This window comes from Cebus imitator, unplaced genomic scaffold (genome assembly GCF_001604975.1).
Source record: "Cebus imitator isolate Cc_AM_T3 unplaced genomic scaffold, Cebus_imitator-1.0 Scaffold447, whole genome shotgun sequence".
NCBI classification, from domain to species: Eukaryota; Metazoa; Chordata; class Mammalia; order Primates; family Cebidae; genus Cebus; species Cebus imitator.
The window spans coordinates 38,134-61,618 of NW_016107762.1; the positions used below are offsets into that span (position 1 = coordinate 38,134).

The following is a 23,485-nucleotide window of genomic DNA, read 5'->3' on the forward strand; positions in this document are numbered from 1 at the left end:
AAAAAAAAAAAAAAAAAAAAAAAAAAAGACGTTAAGAAGCAGTAATCACTAATTTCTTCCTCATCAGATTTATTTAAAGTGTACAATTAATCTATATATTTGAACTATGAAATTTGCTGTTTTGTATAGTATGCCCCTTTTGAAATTCAAGCAAAGGATCAAACTGGATGTTAGTGACATATCAAATGTAGGAATTATGGGGCATTTAAAAGTTGTAAGATACATTTATTGGAGTCCTCATTTTCAAAAACAGCTCTTTAATTAAATTTCAAGAGTCTAAAACTACAGCCCAGGGACTTGCCACATACTTACAAAAATGACAAAATGTCTCATATATGAAATGTTCCATTTTGATTATACTGTGACCTTTGTGGGGCTTTGGAATGGCTCATTGATATATGTAAATTAAAATGGACATTTATATAAAGTGTACCTACTGAAAATAAGGATTTTTTTTATCATGGATTAAGGAAACTGACATTGTTAGCATGTTGTAAATGCTATTGTTTCATGGTTTAAATGATCTCACTTACTCCTGACAGCTTTAGGAGGAACATGTGAATATGTTCCTTTTATGAGTGCAGAAACTGGGTCTCGAAGGTCGCACATGGTAAATGGCAGTGCTTGTATTCAAAGCCTGTGTTCTTCCACTAACCCCAGGCTTTTACCATAGTATATTCATTAGATGTACCACAGAGCACCAACAAAAAAATAAAAATAAAATCAATAATGCAGAAACTGGTACACACTATTATACTTACCTATGCATGTACAAACACGTACACACAACCCTCTCCTTGTCTATATAATCTGAAGATCAAAGCATTAAGTATAAAGTGTTCTTTGTGAGTATGATACTGTTGGTTTAAGAAAAATCCTAAAATAAAAGCTCCGTTTTCCAGCGTGTATTATTCTAACAGGCTTCAAAAGGATCTCAATTCTTCTCAATAATTCAGGGCTCCACCGCATGTATTCTCCTTTGACTATCCTCTGGGCAAAGGGGAGCACTTTAGTTTAATTTTTACCAAGTCAGCTTTGAAGGATGATTTCGGATTTCAAACAGTCTCCGCTGGGTATATTTGTAAGCACTAGGTAATGTGCTCTGGGCAGTACATAGAGCTCATTTTATGCATTACCCCGACCCCAGTCTTCTCCTTTTGCCAAAATTAGAAATCATTTCCCACAAAGTTAGCCCAAATAAGACAAGCAAGCTTTTTAGTAGTGATGAAAGAGGTAATTTTGTTTTGCGTAATAATTTGTCTTACACCAAATACTGCCCTTTCCAATGATTGCATTACACTACCTAATCTCTTTGATCAAGCATATGTGTATATATAGGTCTGTGGCTGTGTTTCTCTGAGAACCCAAGGAGAAACTTAATTGCAAACAGGCACACACAGCTGTTTACTTCTATTCACTTCCACAAACTCCCTTTCTAGTCTTTTTGCACTGCACTGACTTGAGCTTTGCAGTGAGCTGGCTTCTCAGCTTATATCCAGATCTCAACTCCAGGCCTCAAGCACGTTTAACTGTGAAGAGTTGTTAGGTTTATTAGCTGTAAATCTGTAGACCAGAATGAACCACAGCAAGCCGTGCAGTGTTCCATGCATCTGCTTAAGAATAACAAGCAGGTGGCACAACAAGAGATGTTAGGTGACAGAGCAATGCCACAGACATGAGGAAGAAATTGCCTGGCTGTCTCCCTGGAGCCAGTCATCTTTATAGTGCATTGCTGTTCCGCTCCTGCCTATCTACGTGCTTGTCAGAGCAGGCAAGTGATGCCTTAGAGGAGCTACATTTGACATTTGAGGAGTTTGGATCTTTTCCCAACTGATGCACATCCTTCACTTCATTGTCCAATGATTGAGAGGCAGAACTTTTGATTGGAATGTCTCACAGCACAAATAGTTACTTTAAAGAGCTGATTATACCTAAAGCTGTATATTTTCTTTTTACTTCCTTGCTTCCTCTTTTACATCCTTCTTTACTTCTCTATGCAATTTTCAAGAATACTTATCATTAAAAGCATAAATTACAAAGTAAATCATTGCACTATTATTATCAGTGAACCAATTAAACTAACGAAGAAAATTATATTCTTAGTGCTGCTTCATTGGGGAAGATAGGAAAAAATTAAACAGGAAAAAGCTATGTCTGTGGCAAAAATTGATTTTAAAAATAGAGGATGCTCAATCTTTCATATTGAGTAGTGTAAACTAACCTTAAAGTGTACCTATTTGTTTAATTAAGAGTCAGAATAGAAAGACAGTGGGGTCCAGTTGAAGTGATGAGTGCACCTCATTTACATCTCACCATGCAGAAAAGGCCAGTGTGACACAGCCCTTTGTTTCTACCTTAAGCAATTAATTCAGTGAAAATTTGATTCAAATTAGCCATCTGATACCACATAGACAAAAATAAACAAGTAACTAATTGTATTTCACTGCTTTCATTTATTATGATTTTTTTACACAAGACTTTCCCTTTTTAAAAACTATCAGGTTATGATTTGCTGAAGATCTTCAGTTCTACAGAATGTTAGAGCTTTAGATGGTAAAATAGTCGCCGGCAAGACAGTGTTGTACTTGGCAGCTCTCTCCCACCAGATGTTGAGGGAGAAGGCTGGCAGGGCTCCACCTCCAGTCCACCCTTGCCCTTTCATTTACCATGCCACTTCTTCCATATTGGCTGCATTTGTGGTTTTAGTCCATGTTTGAGAAGATATTTTATTCTTGTCACAGGGGAGAAGGAAATAAAATGTGAAAAGACTCATTTTTAGGGTATTTTGAGCCAAGAATTTAGATTGAGTTATATTTTCTCTTTTTCTCTCTCTCTTTCTCTGCCTTCTATTTCTCTTTCTCTCTTCTCCTCTGCTTCCCTTCCCCTCCCCTCCCCCTTCTGCCCTATCCTCTCCTTCCCTTCCTCCCTTTCTTCCTTCCTCCCTCCCTTCCTTTCTCCCTGACTCTCTTCCTTCCTCCCTCCTTCCTCCTTCCTTCCTCCTTCCTTCCTCCTTCCTTCCTCCTTCCTTCCTCTCCCTGCCTCCCTCCCTCCTTTCTTTCCCTCTTTTTCATTTACAGAAAGGGAACTAGTATTTCCTTAACTCCTACCATATACTAGGTGCTTTATATCCGTTAAATAATAATAGACATTAAATGTTTGTTGCATCATTTAAAAGGTATAAATATATAGGATAGAAATATTTAGCATCATGCATTTATATATCCCACCTTGAGGTTTCAGTTATGAAAGAACTGTGGTAATTAAGACTGGAGGGATAAAGCTGCATGCTAATGTCAAAAAAGGTCTTTAACAGATAGCAAAAAAAAAAAAAGAAAATGTGGGTCCTAGAATGTGATTCCTCTGGTGGTATTTCAGTGTGGTTAACAAGTTGCAGTTTAGATTTCAATTGGAGAGGTAGAGCTTTGCTTTAAAACACATTTTTACAGGCAAAACTGATCTAAAGAAATCAGAATTATAATGATATTTTTAAAAGAATATTGACTAGGAGGAGGCTGAAAGGAGCCTTCTGAGGCTGAAATATAACTGTATCTGGGTAGTGGTTTCATGGGATATGTCTAAAAATTAATTAAACTGTGATTTCAGTTACGGACATTTCACTGGATATGTTATACTTTTCTAAAAGAAAAAAAAAAAAACTCTAATAAAAGTAGCCTAACTGCCTTCAAAACATGTATTCTCTCCCCCAGCATGTAAATAAAATATATAAAATATATGCAAAATAGCAATTTCAACATTCAAATGTATCTTAAAGCAGTTTTCATATCCATTCGTATTTGAAACTAGACATCCTAAATTAACAACCAATTTGGAAAAATACATATATTACCTTCAGTTTAGGGTACAGCCTCATACATTTTAAATTGGGAACAATCCTCTCATTGACATTAATAGTAGTTTATGACTGTCTTCTCTGAAATGTGAGATAAGCTTGAGTAATACAAATTCTTTTTATTGAAATACGTAAGTACAGCTATAAAACCTGATCTGTAGCAGAGACTCATTAAGCTACCGGACTGCTCGCTAAGGTAACAGGAAACTTTACACACATCAACAGATCATGATGCTTCAAGGATCACTTGTGCATGCCATATGGTCAATACAGACATATTAATATTATTAGTCACTTGAACTTTAGTTAATAACTATAATCAGAAAGTGGTAATTAGAAAGTTAATTAAAGTAACATATATAATTTAATGTCAACCTATTATTTTGTTTACTTCAAACATAATTACATAGAGATCTTGCTTGAACAACAAAATAATAGACATTTTTTTCTGATAATTAGTATTTTCTCCAAAACTTGGTCTGTATAGTCAAATATAATTAGTTCTCACTCATGTCATGAATTATCATATAAGCTAAAAGAGATGATTACTCTTTACAAGTAGTACTACAAATAGCAGCTTTACCCTGTAGATATTATCCAGGCTGTCTACTGTATTGGAAAGCCAATTATTAATGTATAAATCTCATTGATTTTGGTTTCAGATTTGAGTAACTGGAATTAGACTTATCTCAATATTTGTGGTTTCTGTATCTTCTTAGCTTTACTTTTGGAATATAGGTTTTATGAGGATATAAAGCACACTTGTTTTTCAAAGCTTAGTTTTCTGTTCTCTATGGGTTCTTAACAAATGTCAGTTGATGTTAACGAATTACTGGCGTTAATACTTGAGTATTCCAGTTGTCTTACTGCTCATTCCAGGAAGACTACGTCAAATGTAGATGTATTCCCAGCTTGGTGAATGCATAATTGACCGTCAATTTTATAGACTGCAAGGCCCAAGTAACCCAGCTGAGAGTTTCAAGGTATATGAAATGTGCTTTTCCTATACCTTATGAAATTAATAAGTAAAATAAAGTCACTTCCCCTTATAAAGCTAATTATTTTTAAAAATCAGGTAACAGAAATGGAAGAATTGGAAAGATAAAGTACAACAAAAAGGGGGAGCAAAGCACTGACAAGCTCAGCCTAACCTGAACTGTGTCTCTGTTTTCTATTACTTTTCTCCATCTCTAGTTCACTGCTTCTTCTCTCTCCCAACATATTATCTTTTCTGTCAGCGTCTTTGGTATATAAATCTTAAGTTTCTGATTTATACATAAATTTAATTGAAAGTCAGGGAATCTCACTACACATACCAGTATTTCTTATCATGCTTTTACACTAGCATATTTTTATTTCTAGCTTATTTTAGCTTCTTCCTCTTTCATTTTTCTTTTTTGACTCCCACTTCCTCAGGTCACATAATTCTCCTTTTATTGACCATATGTAGTCTGTTGTTTTCTTGTGATATGTGATCCTCAGTGTGCGTATGTATGTTTTAGGTGTAGATGGGCCTTGGCTTTTTACCAAAGTAATGTTTTCTGTTTGATTGTGTCTTTTCTACTAAGGTCCAGTTTTTCGGGGGACTTTTGGTCATGGTAACACATTTTATTCATGTCTTTATGATATGTGAACAATGAAATGCATAAGTATTAAGGAAAGAATATTTATTTTTATATGATTTTTATTTTTCTCAGTGTGTGCTGTATTTGTGGGCCTTGAAAATTCTTTACCCCAAAACACTGTTTTTACTTCGTGGAAATCATGAATGTAGACATCTAACAGAGTATTTCACATTTAAACAAGAATGTAAGTATACGTCAAGCTCCTTCCTTTAACACTATATGTGCTAAACAGTAATTTTAATCAATACTAATATACATACAATATAATCCATTGCCTAAAAGGCAAAAACTTAAAGTGACACTCTTTTGTATCGTCCTATATTTCTTTCTAAGCAAGGACATTTATGAGAATCCAGAATTTGTTTGTAAACTAGAACTTCTCTATAAAGTGGTTGAAGAATTCTAATTAAGATTTGTATAATTTATCCTAAGAAACAAGTGATTTAGGGATACTACTGTTCAGAACAATAATTCTATCTATTAATCTCACATTACTCAAGAAACGCAAATGGAAGGCAAATTCAACCCTATTCCTCTGTTTTGGACCCAATAAATGCTAGCTTCTAGTGAGTCTTATAAAATTGAAGATGACATCATTCTTTAGACATAGACACTAGGAGTGTGGAGTACTTTTAAAAAATTTTTTTCCTCCTTACAATTTTCTTTATTGTTCACTGAATCTTACATAGGTATATAAAACATTACATTTTCGTTTCATATATAAATACAGTTAAATGGAAGGCCAGAGAATCTCTCTATACATATCGGTATTTTTCTTTTTCATTTAGTCCTTTATTCAATGGAGCATAAAGACTTCTCCTCTTAAAACATTAGATATAAGTCATGGGAAAAACAATGTGCAATGAGATAGAAACAACTTTAGAAAATGCCTTGCCATCTGCTTTACTACAAAATTATTAGGGGATATCAAGCAGCTTTATGGCTGTTTTTCTGTTGATCTTCCAGTTGTTCATGCACATTTTTATGGTGAGACATCTGCAGATAAATAGCCAGAATGTATATACAAATTCTCTTGCTATACAAAAAGTTATGAAAATTATAAAATATGAATGAATGACAAAAACAGGAAACAGTAGATTAATATGTTAGTTTCAAAAAAATCTTAATTATGTTTTAGAATTTTGCAGTGTGTTCTTTTGTGTTAATAATATGGTCCTAACAATAAAACTTCTCAAAAAAACCAAAACTATTTCAATGAAATGATCCTGCGTATATATCATGAGTATTTTTTGTATCACTTCTAAAAGGTAAAATAAAGTATTCAGAACGCGTATATGACGCCTGTATGGATGCCTTTGACTGCCTTCCCCTGGCTGCCCTGATGAACCAGCAGTTCCTGTGTGTACACGGTGGCTTGTCTCCAGAGATTAACACTTTAGATGATATCAGAAAAGTAAGTTTCGTTATTTTTCATGTTTAATTATTTCGTGTGCTACTATAATAAATAGAAGACATTAATTACCCTACCTTTGTCACTAACTTTATCCTTTTGAGTTAAAATGATTTAAAGTGGTCACAAATCTCTTCTTTGTGTTAAATTTTTATCAAGAAAGGAAGATATGTTTGTAATTGGAAGAGTTTTTATCTCTACAACTTCAGGTTTGGTCTTACTGTCTGACATGTGTCTTTGGAAATATAAAATATTTGACCTCTAAAAAAATATGCCTTATCATTTCCATTTGGCTTTTTTTAAACAATCCATTGTATATTCTTGATGTATTATGCTAGAAATGTTGCTTTGCCCTTGGGAAAATATCATAACATGACCATTAAACTGTGTTCATTTTCTGGTGTTTTTAAAATCTACTATTTGTTACAACTTAAAACTTTTAAGTAGCAATCTAACAAGGACAATGATAATATTCTATCAATTTTATTGAATGGCTAGGTGGAAAACAATGAACTTTATAAGAAGTATTTTGAAGAAGTTTTTAAGAATTACTATAGTTTAGCATTGACTATTAACAGTTGTTTAAACCAGCAAAAAGATGAGTTACATTGAATGTGGAAGTGGATTGTGTCTTTTTCTTGAGTAAATCTAATAACATGGGATAGTTTTATGTAGTACAGTAGACAATCTTTTATTTCTTTGGTTGTGTTTCTAACTCTGATGATTGCAATGATGTAAGGGAAAAAAATAGAGAGTAATGAAAAATCTCAGTGTATATTTCTTGGTGCCAAAATTGCCAAAGAGAGAAAGCAATGTAAATGTTTTCTTAGGTCATTTTAAAATAATATTACTTGGAGTTATTTTAAAGTATGATAATTTATTCACATCAATATTTATAATATATGTTATTGAAAAGTTGTTCTTGTCACCAGGCTTTCTATCTAGGAAATCTAAGTCAGTTTTTTTCTGGAGGAATTATAATGGTTGAAAACTGTATTTATCTTCTTTCGTATACTTTTAGAGACCTAAGAAAATATGCTTGCACTTATCCCATAGAATAGAGATAAGGAAATAATTCTAGCCTTTTATTATTATCTTCACTAGTAATTCTGATAAGAATAAATTGGTCACATTGTTCTAAATTAATGTATTTGAACTATAAAGATTGGAATATTTGTTCTAAACATGCATACTAAGTATTTATTTAAGCCTAATGTCTTACAGGTAGACTTTGGCTTCAAATAAGTGATATTCTATAATCTCAAGGTGTACAGAGTTTATTTCTTAAGTATAGGTTCATTTAAGAGTAACCACGGACACAATTCAGATTCTTGATCTTACTTATCTTTAAGGGCATTCATACAAAGACTCCCTTGGTGTCACTTGTTTATTGATTGCCATTTAACTATTTTTTCCATTTCTTCAGAGTTTGGAAACTTGATTGCTAATTAAGTCTTAGAAGTCTATATGCCGAATAACATTTACAGCTGCCTTAAGTTAGTAAATTATTACAATATTTTCTCCTCGTGTTCAGTGGAGAAGGAAAGCAAATATTTTATCTATTCATGTATCCATGTATCATATTAACCTGATAACCACTACTTAAATAGTTTTGGAAAATGAAAAATGTCAAATTACAAGTAAGTGCAGTAGTTTTTGTTAGCAAATGTTGGGCATCAAAGACATGCATTTATGTTTTATTCTCTTGCCTTGATCAAATTTCATGACCTCGGATAGAAGATGAGAAACTTACTGAGTGTCCTCCTTAAAAGGGGTATTAGTGAAAACTTTGCTCAAAACAGTGTTTTCATTATTTGAACAGAACTGATATTCTGAATAGAGTTCTATACTGTAGAGAATAAACAGAAAGGATAGGGCTATTGGAATATTTTGTTTAAGACACAATCACCAGCAAAAAGGCTGTAAACCTCTACTACAAAAAAAATAACCATTTTCCTATGACTCTCATTTATAGTGCTTCTTTAATATTTTTGTTCATGAAACTCATGGCTTTGAGAAAATACTTCAGTAAATTAGGAATGTGTTTACATACCATAAATGTCTACTACCATGAACTCAGTATTCTCTTAAAGTCATTAGCTTTTAGAGAAAAACTATGTTTAGGTAAAATAAAACATTCAAGTTCTTCTTAATACTCATTGAGGTTCAAGTGTTCAAGTATAAAAATAATGTATTTACTTTCCTATTGGAAAGAAAATGCATGCTTTTTATTTTAAAATTCATGCAAAAGCACAATAAATAAACTTTGTTGCTCTGTGTCTTTGTGTTCATTTTTGCAAGACATTATTTCACACTTATTTCTGGTGTCCTGTAGAGCATAGAGTATTGGTCTTTGTTCTATATTTAAAGTACATTAGAGATGTGATGCTAATTCAGTATAAAATTGTTTCTTTCTGGGCTGGGTGCATTGCCTTGGGTCTGTAGTCCCAGCTCTTTAGGAGGCCGAGGCAGGCGGATCAAGAGGTCAGGAATTCGAGACCAGCCTGACCAACATGGTGAAACCCCATCTCAACTAAAAATACAAAAATTAGCTGGGCATGGTGGTGCACTCCCGTAATCCCAGCTACTCAGAGACTGAGGCAGGAGAATCGCTTGAACCCGGGAGGTGGAGGTTGCAGTGAGCCGAGATCAAGCCACTGCACTCCATCCTGGGTGACAGAACAAGACTGTATCTCAAAAAAAAAGTGTTTCCTTCTGCATGAATGTAACCAGCTCATTCTTCTGTAATCTGGTGGACTTTTTTTGAAATAAATAAACTTCATATCATAAATTAAATAGATTTTTTAAAATATCACCTAACAACCTTAGGACTTACTTCTCAACATATTTTAGATGCTATATTCAATTTTCATACATATCATTAAGCTCTGCACATAACCAGAAAGTGATTTTTAGGTTTTCATTTTGCCATATATCAATTCAAGTGTTTTTGTATTTGTTTATTTTTACTGTCAGTGATACTTTAAAATATACTTTATACTTTTTCCAGAGTAAATGTTATATTCTGGCTGCTTTGCAGACCTTTAGTTGGGGATTCATATTAATCAAAAATTTTCCCCTCCTCTGCTGTCCTACCCTTAATAAGCTCTTATTTTTCAGAAAGAAGTTCTGTACTTTTAGGGACAAGTATTATTATTTTTTTAATGTATTGTTTCAAAAGTCTAAATTATTTAAATGTCTTCAACAAGTTTAAGTTTGCAATTAAATTTTATGGCTAACATAATGGTTGAAATATAGAGTTTTGTTTTACTGAAGTTTTTCTTTGGTTGTCGAAGATGTAAAATATTTCCTCATTCTCTGTAGACACTAATAAAAAGTAGTGTGCAGGAAAACCATTACTCAGAAAAAATAAAATGTATGTCCCAGGAAACAAAATAGACAATTTGATTAGTTGTCAGCCAAATATATTCACTTGTCTATATTGGATTTTTTAAATATAAATGTGAAGAATATCAATTATTAATAGGTTTTCATAGCTTTTGTATGCTTTTATTCAAGAGCCTTTATAATATCTGCTGATTCACCAAAGATCCTTCAGTTGTAGTTAAATCAGGATAAACTAAAGTGTTTAAAATTGATCATGATATGTTTTTTCCAGTGACTGTATTTTTCATATGCCTTCTAAATGCACCTTTTAAAATTGAAATATGACTTCACTAAACATTTATAGCTGGCAAATTGATTTCATATGAAGGTTTCAGGTAAAATGATAAGGCTTAGAAATGTGAACTTAAGAATGACCAGCTAAATTTGATTTTATTTTACTGCTTATCATTACTTATATTTGTGTCCACTACAGTCAACTACAGTAAGCTTGTACTTTATCATTAGAAACCTAGATAGCCCATAATGAAGGAATATCTAAAATATCATATAGCAAGTGGCTACTTTTAAAGTAAAAGCCACCTTTTCTCAAAATCATGTTCTTAAATATATATATATTTAAGAACATATTTAAATATATATATATTTAAGAACATGATTTTGAGAAAAGATGGCTTTTACTATACATATATATATATAACATAAGCATAAAAACTAGGAATTGTTGCCAGGCACGGTGGCTCAAGCCTGTAATCCCAGCACTTTGGGAGGCCAAGGCGGGTGGATCACGAGGTCAAGAGATCGAGACCATCCTGGTCAACATGGTGAAACCCCGTCTCTACTAAAAATACAAAAAATTAGCTGGGCATGGTGGTGCGTGCCTGTAATCCCAGCTACTCAGGAGGTTGAGGCAGGAGAATTGCCTGAACCCAGGAGGCGGAGGTTGCAGTGAGCCGAGATCGCGCCATTGCACTACAGCCTGGGTAACATGAGTGAAACTCCGTCTCAAAAAAAAAAAAAAAAAAGCTAGGAATTGTTTTCCATCCGGACTTCTAAATCATAGTTCAGTTGAGGAAGTAATAGGAATTTCCCCAACAAAAGTAAAAGTCTTTCCTCAATAAATGAAACAGAAGTAGCATCATAATAACTGGTAATGACAAAAACACTTGGATAGATTAAGTAAGGAGAGAGAAGGATGAAAGGTAGAATAGGAGAAAAGAGAAACTGCAAAATCTAGAGATAATAGAGACAGGAGGGAGGTAAAGTGTGAGATTAAGGTAGATACTAAATGATCTTATCAGAAGGAAGTGGGAAAGAAATTTGGAGAGAGAGAGGAAAGATATGAAAATGAGGAGGAAGAAGGACAGGAAGAGAGAGAGATAGAGGACATTTCACCCCGAAATGTAGCTGGGGAGAAGAGGACGCATTCTTCACAGTGCTTGTTTCTCTTATTGTCAGAATTCTAAGTTTCCAAAGATTAGTATTTCGCTCTCTGTCTTCTATTTTTCTTAGTTAGACCGATTCAAAGAACCACCTGCATATGGACCTATGTGTGATATCCTGTGGTCAGACCCCCTGGAAGATTTTGGAAATGAGAAGACTCAGGAACATTTCACTCACAACACAGTCAGGGGATGTTCGTACTTCTACAGGTGAGAATAGAGAGCTTGCTATCCTGAACAGGTTTTCTTCATAATGCCAGGATTTGTCAGTCCATGTGTTTGATTTATTTATAATGTTTGTATAACTTCTTTATTATAATGAAAGGCTCACTTTGAAAGTCTTATTCAAATGGATTCTTAGTATTTATAAAATGAAAATATAAATAAGTGAATAAATAAATGTCAAATATATATGTATACATATACAGATATACCTTGGAGATATGAGTTTGATTCTCACTGCAATAAAGCAAATATTGCAATAAAGCAAGTCATTATTTTTTTGGTTTTCCAATGCATGTAGAAATTATGTTTACCCTATACTGTAGTCTATTAAGTGTACAATAGCATTATATCTAAGAAAAAAACACACAGATGTATATACCTTAATCAGAAAATACTTCATTGCTAAAAAAAAATGCTCATCATCTGAGCCTTCAGCTAGTCATAATCTTTTTGCTAGTGAAGGGTATTGCCTTGATGCTAATGGTTACTGACTAATCAGGGTGGTGGTTACAAAAGGTTGGAGTGGTTGTGGCAATTTCTAAAACAAAGAGAGCAATGAAGTTTGTTGCATTAATTGACTCTTCCTTTCACAAAATATTTCTCTGTAGCATGTGATGGGTTTTGTAGCATTTTTCCCCACAGTAGAACTTCTTTGAAAATTGGATTTAGTCCTCTCAAACCCTGATCCTGCTTTATAAACTTGGTTGATGTAATATTCTAAGTCTTTCATTGTCATTTCAGCAATGTTCACAGCATCTTCACCAGGGGTAGATTCCATCTTAAGAAACACAAACAAAAAAAACAAACGTTTTCTTTGCTCATCTATACAAAGTACCTAACTCCTTACCCATTGAAGTTTTATTATGAGATTACAGCAATTCAGTCACAACTTCAGGCTTCTTTTTTTTTTTTTTTTTTTTTTTTTTGAGATAGAGTCTCACTCTATTGCCCAGGCTGGAATGCAGTGGCACAGTCTTGACTTACTGCATCCTCTTCCTCCCAGATTCAAGCAATTCTCATGCCTCAGCCTCGCAAATAGCTGGGATTACAGGTGCATGCCACCACACCCAGCTAATTTTTGTATTTTTTGTAGAGATGGGGTTTCACCATGTTGGCCAGACTGGTCTCGAACTCCTGACCTCAAGTGATCTGTCCGCCTCGACCTCCCAAGACGCTGAGATTACAGGCATGAGCCACCATGCCCGGCAGAAGCACCTGTTCTTATTCTAAGTCTGTTGCTATTTCTACTACATCTGCAGTTCCTTCCTGGTTTAGAGTCAGCCATGAGGTTTTGAGTCAATTTCATCCAAACTTCTGATAACTTTGAAATTACTCCTTTATCTGTGGTCTGTGGAATGGATGTTATGTTATTAGGCATGAAAATAACATTAATCTTCTTAGTACTCCTCCTTCAGAGCTCTTCAGTCACCAAGTGTGATATCAGTGAGCAATAATATCTTGAAAGGAAGCCTTTTGTTGGAGCAGTAGGACTTAAGAGTGAAGTTAAAATATTCAGTAAACCATGCTGTAAACAGATGTGTTTCATCAAGCCTTTTTCTTTTTTTTTTTTTTTTTTTTTGAGACATAGTCTCACTCGATTGCCCAGGCTGGAGTGCAGTGGCGTGATCTTGGCTCACTACAACCTCTGCCTCCCGGGTTCAAGTGATTCTCCTGCCAAAACTTCCTGAGTAGCTGGGATTACAGGTACTTGCCACCACACCCAGCTAATTTTTGTATTTTTAGTAGAGATGGAGTTTCAGCATGCTGGCCAGGCTGGTCTCAAATTCCTCACCCTCGTGATCCGCCCACCTCAGCCTCCCGAAGTACTGGGATTACAGGTGTGAGCCACTGTGCCTGGCCCATCCAAGCTTTATTGTTCCACTCATAGAGCACAGGCAGAGTAAAATTAGCATCATTTTTAAGAGCTCTTGAATTTTGAAAATGGTAAATGAACATTGGATTCAACTTAAAGTCACCAGCTGCATTAGCCCCTCGCGAGAGTCAGTCAGCCTTTCCTTTGAAGCCAGGCATTGATTTCTATTCTCTAGCTATGAAAGTCTTAGCTAGTATCTTCTTCCAGTAGAAGGCTTTTTGTCCATTGAAAAATCTGTTGTTCATTGTGGCTGCTTTCATCAGTTAGATTAAGCAAATCTTCTGGATAATATATTGCAGCTTCTACACCAGCACTCACTGCTTCACCTTGTGCTTGCTCCTCAAATCTCGTGAACCAAACAACCTCTGCTAGCCTCAAACATTTCTTCTGTAGCTTCCTTACCTCTTTTAGCCTTCAGAGAATGGAAGAGAGTAAAGGTCTTGCTTTGGATTAGACTTTGGCTGAATGGAGTGTTGTGGTTGATTTGATCTTCTTCTATTCAGACCATTAATACACTCTTTCCATATCAGCAATAAGATGGCTTCAATTATCATTTGTGGGTTCACTGGAGTAGTGCTTTTAATTTCCTTCAAGAACGTTTCCTTTGCATTCACAGCTTTGCCAACTGTTGGCGCAAGAGCCCCAGCTTTCGGCCTGTCTCAGCTCTCATTATGCCTTCCTTACTAAGCTTAATCATTTCTAGCTTTTGATATAAGGTGAGACATGTACAACTTTCCTTTTTACTTGAGTATTTAGAGGCTATTGTAGGGTTATTAATTGGCTTAATTTCAGTATTGCTGTCTTATACAGAATAAGGGCACCTGAGGAAATGGAGGGAAATAGGGGATTGGCCAGATGGTAGAGCAGTCAGAACACAATGAACATTTATCAGTTAAGCTTGCCATCTTATGTGGGAGTGGTTGGCAGCACCCAAATAATTATAATAGTAACATCAGAGATCATGATAACAGATATAATAATGATGAAAAAGTTTTTAATATTGTAAGGATTACCAAGATGTGACACAGGTGTGACGTGAGCAGATGCTTTTGGAAAAATGGTGTTAATATACTGACTTGCTCAATGTAGGTTTGCCGCAAACCCTCATTTTTTTAAAAAACAGAATATCTCCAAAACAAAAAGCAAAGTGAAATAAAATGAGATATTCCTGTATATAAAATTTCTGCGAAGAATAGAAAAGACAGAAAAGATTTACATGTGATGTGAGGGTGAAGAGTCTACTGAAGAAGATGGTAGGGTTTACTAGAAAATGTATTCTGCTTCAAAAACTGTACCCAAAAAATCCAACACCAACCTTGATTTTTTTAATTCAATTATATAATCACATTTTAACGTTTTACCAGTTTTCATAACTTGAATTTAAAAAACAACTTTTCATTGGCTAAATGAATCATATTTAAGTCATTCTTACATTTTTTTAAGTTTATCAGGCTTCCTGTATAAATTAAAATGAATAGCTTTACAGTATATACGAACCATAGTATATTTATTTTTAGGACTTTGATAAGCCAAGTTGAAAATATTTTTATAACAATTTTTACATTTACAGATCGCTAGGGATTTACCCATTCCTTGACACTTCAGAACGCTTCAGAAAGGCATCTACAGCACAGTTAGGTTTCTGCATGATTTCACCGTTTTCCTCTTGTGTCACCTCAGTTTTATCTTCCCGCAGCTCATCATCCTCAGTTTCACTAAAGTCTCTTACCATTATACATGCAGCTTATGTGAACATTGCCAGAGTAAAAGAGAAAAGAGGTTATGAAGAAGTCAAAAATTTTAAATTTTAGAATACTTCTTCAAATTCCAGAATACTTCCTCCTCTCCTCGTTTTCCCTCCTCCTCCTCTTCTTCTTATTATTATTATTATTAAACACAAAAACCTAACCTGATGTTCCCTGAAGTTAATGGCCAATTCCAGCCTGGCAGCTAAGCTAATGGCAAGGCTGGAAGAATTCTGTAAAACACATCAAGCTATGTATCTTCTGTCTCTAGAGTAAGCATATATCCTTTTGTAAAACATTGATCAGATGTCTATTTAGTAGTAGGACATCTTGTTCAATATACTAAGTTTTTCTTATGTGAGAAAAAAGTTTTTTTTATCTGTTGATGTGATTGAGAAATTAAAGTCGATGAATAGAAAATCTTGTGCATTATAAAGCATCATTCAAAGTATAGTTTTCTTTATATGAATATTAACACATTCTAAGCATGTTTATTTGAAAAATTTATAGTTCACTTCTATGTTTTGGAAATTTGGTTTGATGAATGTGTTTTGGCTGAAGTAAAGAAGCATGGCATCTGAAAAGCCTAAAATTTCTTTTCAGTAATTAATTTGAGAGTAATTTTTTATAAAATATATTTAAACTTAATAGTGAAAAGTTGGTATTGTTAAAGTATATCAAAGTCATGTGTTCAGTTTTCCAAAGCTAGTGTTAACTTTCTAGTTATACCTTGGATGTTTAAATTACCTGTTTGACATCACTGAGTTGTACTTCAGTAGCATAATATGAAACAAAATTCAAACTCTTGATTTTGATATTGAGTTCTGTTGCATTAATAATAGAATAGCATTCTACTAGTTTTCTGTGTCCGCTGTTCAAATTATATTCTAAGCAGAGTCCCATACTGAACTTATATAATATTATGGCTTTTTTATTTTATAAATATATAGACACGGATGGGTTTATGTCAGGAATAAAGTCTACCATCTTTAATAATAGAGGATAATTAGAAAATTAAACATTTTCTCTTTTGTTTTCAACATTATCATTATTTCACTTGTCTCATTAAACATTCTTAGTAAATAATGATTTTTAGCCATGGCAAGTACAGATTATGTGAATATCTAATAGCTGAATATCTAAATCTGTGGCCTGTATACAGACTGACAAATGACAAAGCAGCCTGGATTATGTTTTATCTAAGGAGGAGAAAAATGTCTCTGATTCTCCTACAGCTTTTTGATCCTTTTGACTTTAGTGCCATCTTGAAAGTTTGAAGGTGTTCTCTGGGATTGTGGTTTGTAAAGTAGATCTAGATGGGCACAAGCAAGCCATGAAACTGGGAGAGAAAATTAGTGGCAATTACCAGTTTGAGTTATTGGCAGGTATTTGGATCCACAACTCTCAGTTTTATTTAACATTTGTATGTGTAGTTTGCATGTTTACTTTGCTGTGCCACCCTATCCACTGTCTAACATGTCATCTGGACCATCATTTAAATAAAATAAAGTTATGTAGAAAAATGCATCAGTCAGAATTTATTAACACTGTTCCTGAGTTATGTTAGATAGGCAATATGACAGAGAGGAAAGAATCCATAAGAACTATGATGTTGCCCCAATACTATCTTAGACCAGAGTTTGCACACTCAGATACCTATAATGTTCAGGCAGATAATTGAGATACTTGGAGCAGGCCAAGTGTTAGATTCTGGAGATTAGTGAGGATAACGACAAATTTTCATTTTATGTAGACCAATGAAAACTAGCAGCTGGATTTGGCATTTCAGTTATCAATTTGTGTTTCTGCCTTGGATGACTCATATAAGCTTTGTTTTCTGGGTTTACCTTGCTTCAAAATGAGCGAGTTAAATTAGACATCCTAAAGCTCCTCTAAGCTCTGAAATTTTAGGGGTATCTTGACAGTGATTTTTGAAGTGTTTTGGAAGCTCCAGGTGGCAGCTCACAAATCAGCAGCCTTATCAGGATGCCCAGCTTCTCTGCAGTAGTTGACACTTTTATCAACCCCTACAATCTTGAAATCCTCTGGTTCCTCCTTGTTTACATATCCTGATTCTCCTCTGACTTATCAGGGTGATCCCTGCCTCTTCCTGATGCCTCTTTTTTTGTCTTCCTTCTGCTTTTTTACTTTTTTTCTTCACACCTTCCCCTAGAAACTTCACCTCTACCCACTTCCCTAGATTCGCTATAAACTGTAAACTCTATGCCCAATTACTGAATCTATGTCTACCCCCCCCCCCCCCCCCCCCCCCCCCTTCCCCCCCCCCCCCCCCGCGTCATCTCTTTATCTTCCCTGAGCTCAATTCCTGTATGTCTAGTTGTCTCCTGGAAATTCTTATCTAGGTATTCCATTTTCACCTTAACCTAAACTCACCTTGCCTGAAACGGCCTGTTTACTTTTCCACTTGCTTAATCCTCACTGAAAATTCCTCCTGTTTTTGTTTGTTTCTTTTTTGTTTACTGTTCATTCTCCCAGCCATGCAGACTAGCAGGTATCTTTGCTTTTTCCTCTTGTATTGAAATCACCACCAGTTATCACCTCTTTGTAATATCACGAGCATCTAAACTATGCTGCCTTTCCTCTTTCCCACTCTGCGTTCAAGACCTTCCTTTTTAGTCTCTTGAAATCACATCTGAGCTCTCTGCTCCAAATTTCGTTAGTGTCCTTCCTCCTTCCCCTGCCTAATGCATACTGTTCCATTCTTGGGTTTTTTTGTTTTGATTTGTTTTTTTGTTTTGAGAATGTTTTCAGTCATTCAATTATTTTATACACAGTAGCTGAGCACTTACTGTGGTATATTCTCTCTACTAAGTTTTATAGATGGATGAGTCCCTGCCTTCAAGAAAATGACAGTCTAGTAGCAGAGACCATGAAGCAGAAACAGACAAGTAAAATGCAAAGTGAACAGTGCCACCATGATAAATGTGCTGGCTATTACATACAGAGAAAGTGGGGGGAGAGTGTATGAGTGATTGTGTTGGGTGTCCTAACCCCAAACGGGGATGGATTAGGGTTCAAGGAACTACTCATGATGAAGGCATTAGCAGACCTGACTTTTAAAATATTAATAGAACATATCCAACCAGAGTCATTGGGGAGGATTTTGGCAGGCAGGAAAGCAGCGCATCATCAAAGTATGATGGGAAGTAACACAGGGAATTCTGCAGGGATGGTGACCTGACCTTACTTTACTTCTACTCCCAAATTACATTTAGCTTCTTCACTATCTGTTAAAAACTAAATGTTCATATTACCAAGCTATTCTACTCCTATTTTATATCCTTTAGAAATGTGTCTATAAGTGCATCAAAAGACATGTGCAAGATTAATCAAGAGCCAAGAAATGAAAACTCAGATATCCGTTTGGCAGAACGAATAATAAATTCTAATACGTTTATACAACCAAATACAGCAAATGAGAATGAGCTAACCAAAACTGTACATAACAAGGATGAAGATCTAAGTATAATGGCAAGTGAAAGAAGTCAGTTAGTGACCAGTATATACTATGTGATTCCACTGAAATAAGAGTTCAACATCAGAGAAAACTAATTTGTCATGCTATAAGCCAGGATAGTGGTCACCCGTAGAGAGGAGGTGACAGTAAGAGAGAGTTGAGGAGTTTCTGAGGTTTGGTAATGTTCTGTGTCTTGATCTGAGTGCAGGTTCCAAGGCTGTTCACTTTATGAAAGATCATCAAGTTGATTTTTACCTTATTCTGTATAGAAGTTTTACTTTAATAAAAACTTTGTCTTAAATAAAAATTGCTTGCCACTCCAGAACTTAAATTCTGCAAAAGATCTGGCAGGAAGAGTTGGCCTCTTAGGACTTGATCCCTATTGGGCAAAAATGAAATTAGATCAAGAACCCTGGGGCAAAAAAGAAACACCACAAGTCCTAGGAAAAGGTAGGCCTGACAGCATCCAAGTAGCCCCAGGACACCCTGGGACTAAGTACCTATTCCCAGGCCCCAAGAAGCAAAAGAGGTATTGAACAGTTGGGCAGGGGCTTCCCTAGTACTAGATCTGGAAGAGAATAAGGACACCAAAGAGGTTGTAGCTTCCTCCCCTTATCTTAGCAGGGGATTGCAGGCTGCCTGCCTCTGCTTGGGGGGAGGAGGGAAAGAAATCCTTTGTATCTCTCACCTGCTTGACTGCCCCTGTTAAGACTACGTCAGCAATTGAGCGTAAGCTCCAGTAAACTGACAGATTGCTGCTAAGCCTTTAAGATAGGAAAATGAAAATGAAAGAGCAGTGTTCCTCTCCTAAGGCATTCACTATTGCTGGAGCACAGAAGTATAAACATAATTTATACTACAACATAAGTGATATGTTAGATACATATATTGTGGGAACACAGTGGATACAGCAGTTGTGTACACCTTAGGTGAGTTAGCCTTAAAAAGAATGCTTCATAGGTGATAACTAAGACTTGGCAGAAGAAGACCTTTCCAGGAGGAAAAACTGCACAGGGAAAGTATCTATAACAGCATAAAAGCGTTAAAAAAAAATTTAATAATGCCCACTAGCTATGTCATGGCTATAGAATCTTAAATCTGGGAGATTTAATTCAAGTTTTAAAATATAGTTCAATATGATATAGAAACAAATATAAGAGAATAAACAGAAGTAATCTAATAGTAACTGTTTGCTCTATTGCCAAGCCCGTTTTTCTGCCATTTATTACATTTTTTTTCTTTTCTACGTTCCTTACCTTTGTTCATGTTCCCTCAGCTTCCAATCATCCCCCCCCTTTTCTGTACAGAATTCTAACACCTTTCCTGTCTACCAGTTTGCTTGCATCATTCTCATTTATATATAAAACAAAATATAAGATATTTTTGAAAAGATTTCTCTGATTAATTTCAGATGCTTTCTTTTTTGTTTTATGATGTCTCTATAAAACTTCTATTTTATCTGCGATGTGTTTTATTCTTCAGTAGTTTCATAAAAATTCTTTTACAATGTTTTATGTTTCCATATAGATAATAAATACCCTTAGGATGGAAACCATGTCTTGAACTTATACCACACCTCCCTGTAGCTAATAGTGTCTTCTAACAAATGAAACAGTCATCACTAGGCCTCTGATAAATTACTGAGGAATAACTGATTTTTTCATATCTCTGTGGTGTTTAGCTGTTAGCAATCTGCCTTTCCTGCCAGTCTCTCTGTCCTTCTCCCTTTCTCTGTGTGTGTGTGTGTGTGTGTGTGTGTGTGCGCGCGTGTGTGTGTGTGTCTGTGTCTGTGTACGTACACAGTGCCTTTCAGCTTAAACATTTGTGGTTTGTGATCATTTCCATTGAAGAGCATAAAGTGTTACAGAGTTTTTTGTTTCTCTTTTCTAATACTATTAAAAACTCCTGTATATCCTAAGTAGGTAGTTCACCAACAGTGGGAATCTAGATCATACTCAAGTATTTTCTGGGTTTCTGAGGAAAATGTTGGTATTTCTTTGAAAAGCTGAGTATTTGATTGCATATTTTTTTAAATTTTCTAGCTTTTCTTCAAAATGAATTCCTTCCATGCAAATATTCCTCACTGAATTCTGTTAACCTAGAAAATTGCTAGTTGAATAATTTTATCGTTTTCAGATTTCTATTAAAAATCAGGTATAGGCCCAGCATAGTGGCTCACTCCTGTAATCCCAGCACATTAGGAAGCCCAGGTGGGCAGATCACCTGAGGCCACGAGCTTGAGACCAGCCTGGCCAACAGGAAGAAACCCATCTCTACTAAAAATACAAAATTAGCCAGGCGTGGTGGCTCATGCCTGTAATCCCAGCTAGCCAGGAGGCTGAGGCAGGAGAATCACTTGAACCTGGTAGGCGGAGGTCGCCATGTGCCAAGATCATGCCATTTCATCCAGCCCAGCGAAACGCCATCTCAAAAAAAAAAAAAAAAAAAAAAAAAAAAAAAAAAAAAAAAAATTCAGGTATAGATTTTCATGGGAAAAACTTAGCTTAAAAACATAAGAGTATCAAACTTAGTGTGAAGAAATATTTTAAAATTGTTCTTTCTTAAGACTAGTGTAAGTTGTTCCAAAGGGTCAAATAAGAAGCAGCAACCAAGTCATTTGCCAAGGGCAAAAAAGTGACAGATGCACACAGCCAACCTCTGTCTGACAGTGGTAACGAGACAGTATACTTCTGTACAGAGGCATTGCAAAGGCACAAGAAATTTAAGTAAAGGCCTCAAAGAAAGAAAAAGGATAAGGAAGGAATATTTATTGAGAACCTATTCTGTGCCATCCCTTGGCTGGGTCTTCTTTTGCTAATATATACCAAACAAATCTGCTATTTTTGAAAGACCAAGCAGTATCTCTGAAAGTAAAGTGGTTTTTTTTTTTTTTTTTTTTTTTTTCTCTGACACACACTTACCTGAAAAGGTCATGTGTTCACTTTTTCTTTAAGCAGAAAACAGAAACCTTTGAAGACACATGTTGGTCAACACCTGATCCTGGGTACCAGATTGGCATGTTTCCATGCAGAGACTGGGCCATCCTCTCCAATTTCTAAGATACACTCGTGTTCATCAGTTAGGTGTTTTGTTTACTGAATTGACTGCGGACAACTAGGAAGTGGAGGCCGCATGGTTATCTCCTCTTTTTCTCTCTTTCTCTTCAAAACGCACACAAGGACACATGAACAGAGACTGTTTCCAGCTTCAGATCCCTTTTTGCTAGAGAATCTTTGTTATAGTCAATATCTCTATAACTGTATGTTATCGGGGGGTTTGTTTGTTTTTTGAGACAGAATTGCGCTCTTGTCACCAGGCTGGAGTGCAGTGACACTATCTTGACTCACTACAACCTCCACCTCCCAGGTTCAATTTTCCTGCTTCAGCCTCCCAAGTAGCTGGGATTATAGGCTCCCGCCACCACGCCTGACTAATTTTTTGTATTTTTGGTAGAGACGTGATTTCACCACATTGGCCAGGCTGATCCTGAACTTGTCACCTCAGGTGATCTGCCCGCCTCAACCTCCCAAAGTACTGGGTTATAGGCATGAGCCACCACACCTGGCCAACTATATGTTATCTTAATGGTATTTTTTCCCTGTTGGTCAGGGGATTTGTAACACAGAAACTATCTTTTCTAATAAATTATTTCAGTAACATATACTACTAGAATATTTACCTGCAGTGCTATTTTTATAATTGATGAAAGTTTTCAATGGCATATAATTTAACTTCTAGTGAATATTTGCAATTTGAGTGGTTTTCTGTACCTTGCTTTGGATTGTCAAAAATTTATTTTTATAATATACATTTGTTTCATTAAAAATTCTTAGATCAGAGACATAATGACTATAAAAGGTTTTTCAAGTTTAATTTGTGATTTAAATTTTATTAATGATGAAGTTATTTGAGTTTGAGACTCTTAAAAGGCAAACACAGTTGTATCTTGGATGTTTTATTTAGTTAAGATTAAGTCTTAAAGTTCTGCTGGTCATATTTAAAGGACAAATTTTAAAGCCTTGTGAATATTCATAATTTTGTTTAGCTTTTGAATGATATAATCATCTTAATGTACCCATTATGTTAGATATAATGTAATTTCCCACCATATGGGAGGAGTCTTAAATCTGGGAGATTTAATTCAAGGTCTAAAATATAGTTCAATATGATATAGAAACAAAAATAGGAGGCAGAAAAGAGCATATGTATTCCCTTCTGCCTCCAAACTCAGTTATCTCTGTTGTATACACATGCATGTGCACATAGGCATAAATGGTGCATTATTTGAGAAAATTGAGACTTATATTTTAAATTCGTTATCCTGTTATGTTGTTCACTTTGTCTTTAAATGTAGACTTGTAAAAATCGATATTTCTGAGTGGACACTTTCCTAATATTATTATGTAATAGCTTATATTTCCCCCCCTGGTGTTCACACACCTCAACCCCTTTCTGATTATGTAAAAAGTACAGCTATAGATGCTTTTTCTG

At 35.2% G+C, this 23,485-nt stretch overlaps 1 protein-coding gene across 2 annotated transcripts in view; it reads left to right on the forward strand.

The window, feature by feature from the left end:
- Positions 1-23,485, forward strand: part of PPP3CA (protein phosphatase 3 catalytic subunit alpha) — an 82,255-nt gene that overhangs the window by 3,727 nt on the left and 55,043 nt on the right. For both annotated transcript variants that reach the window (XM_017511350.2, XM_017511351.2), the window contains exons 2-4: positions 5,548-5,659; positions 6,744-6,889; positions 11,744-11,883. In XM_017511350.2, the coding sequence (XP_017366839.1) occupies positions 5,548-5,659; positions 6,744-6,889; positions 11,744-11,883 (398 nt within the window). The remainder of the gene's footprint in view (positions 1-5,547; positions 5,660-6,743; positions 6,890-11,743; positions 11,884-23,485) is intronic.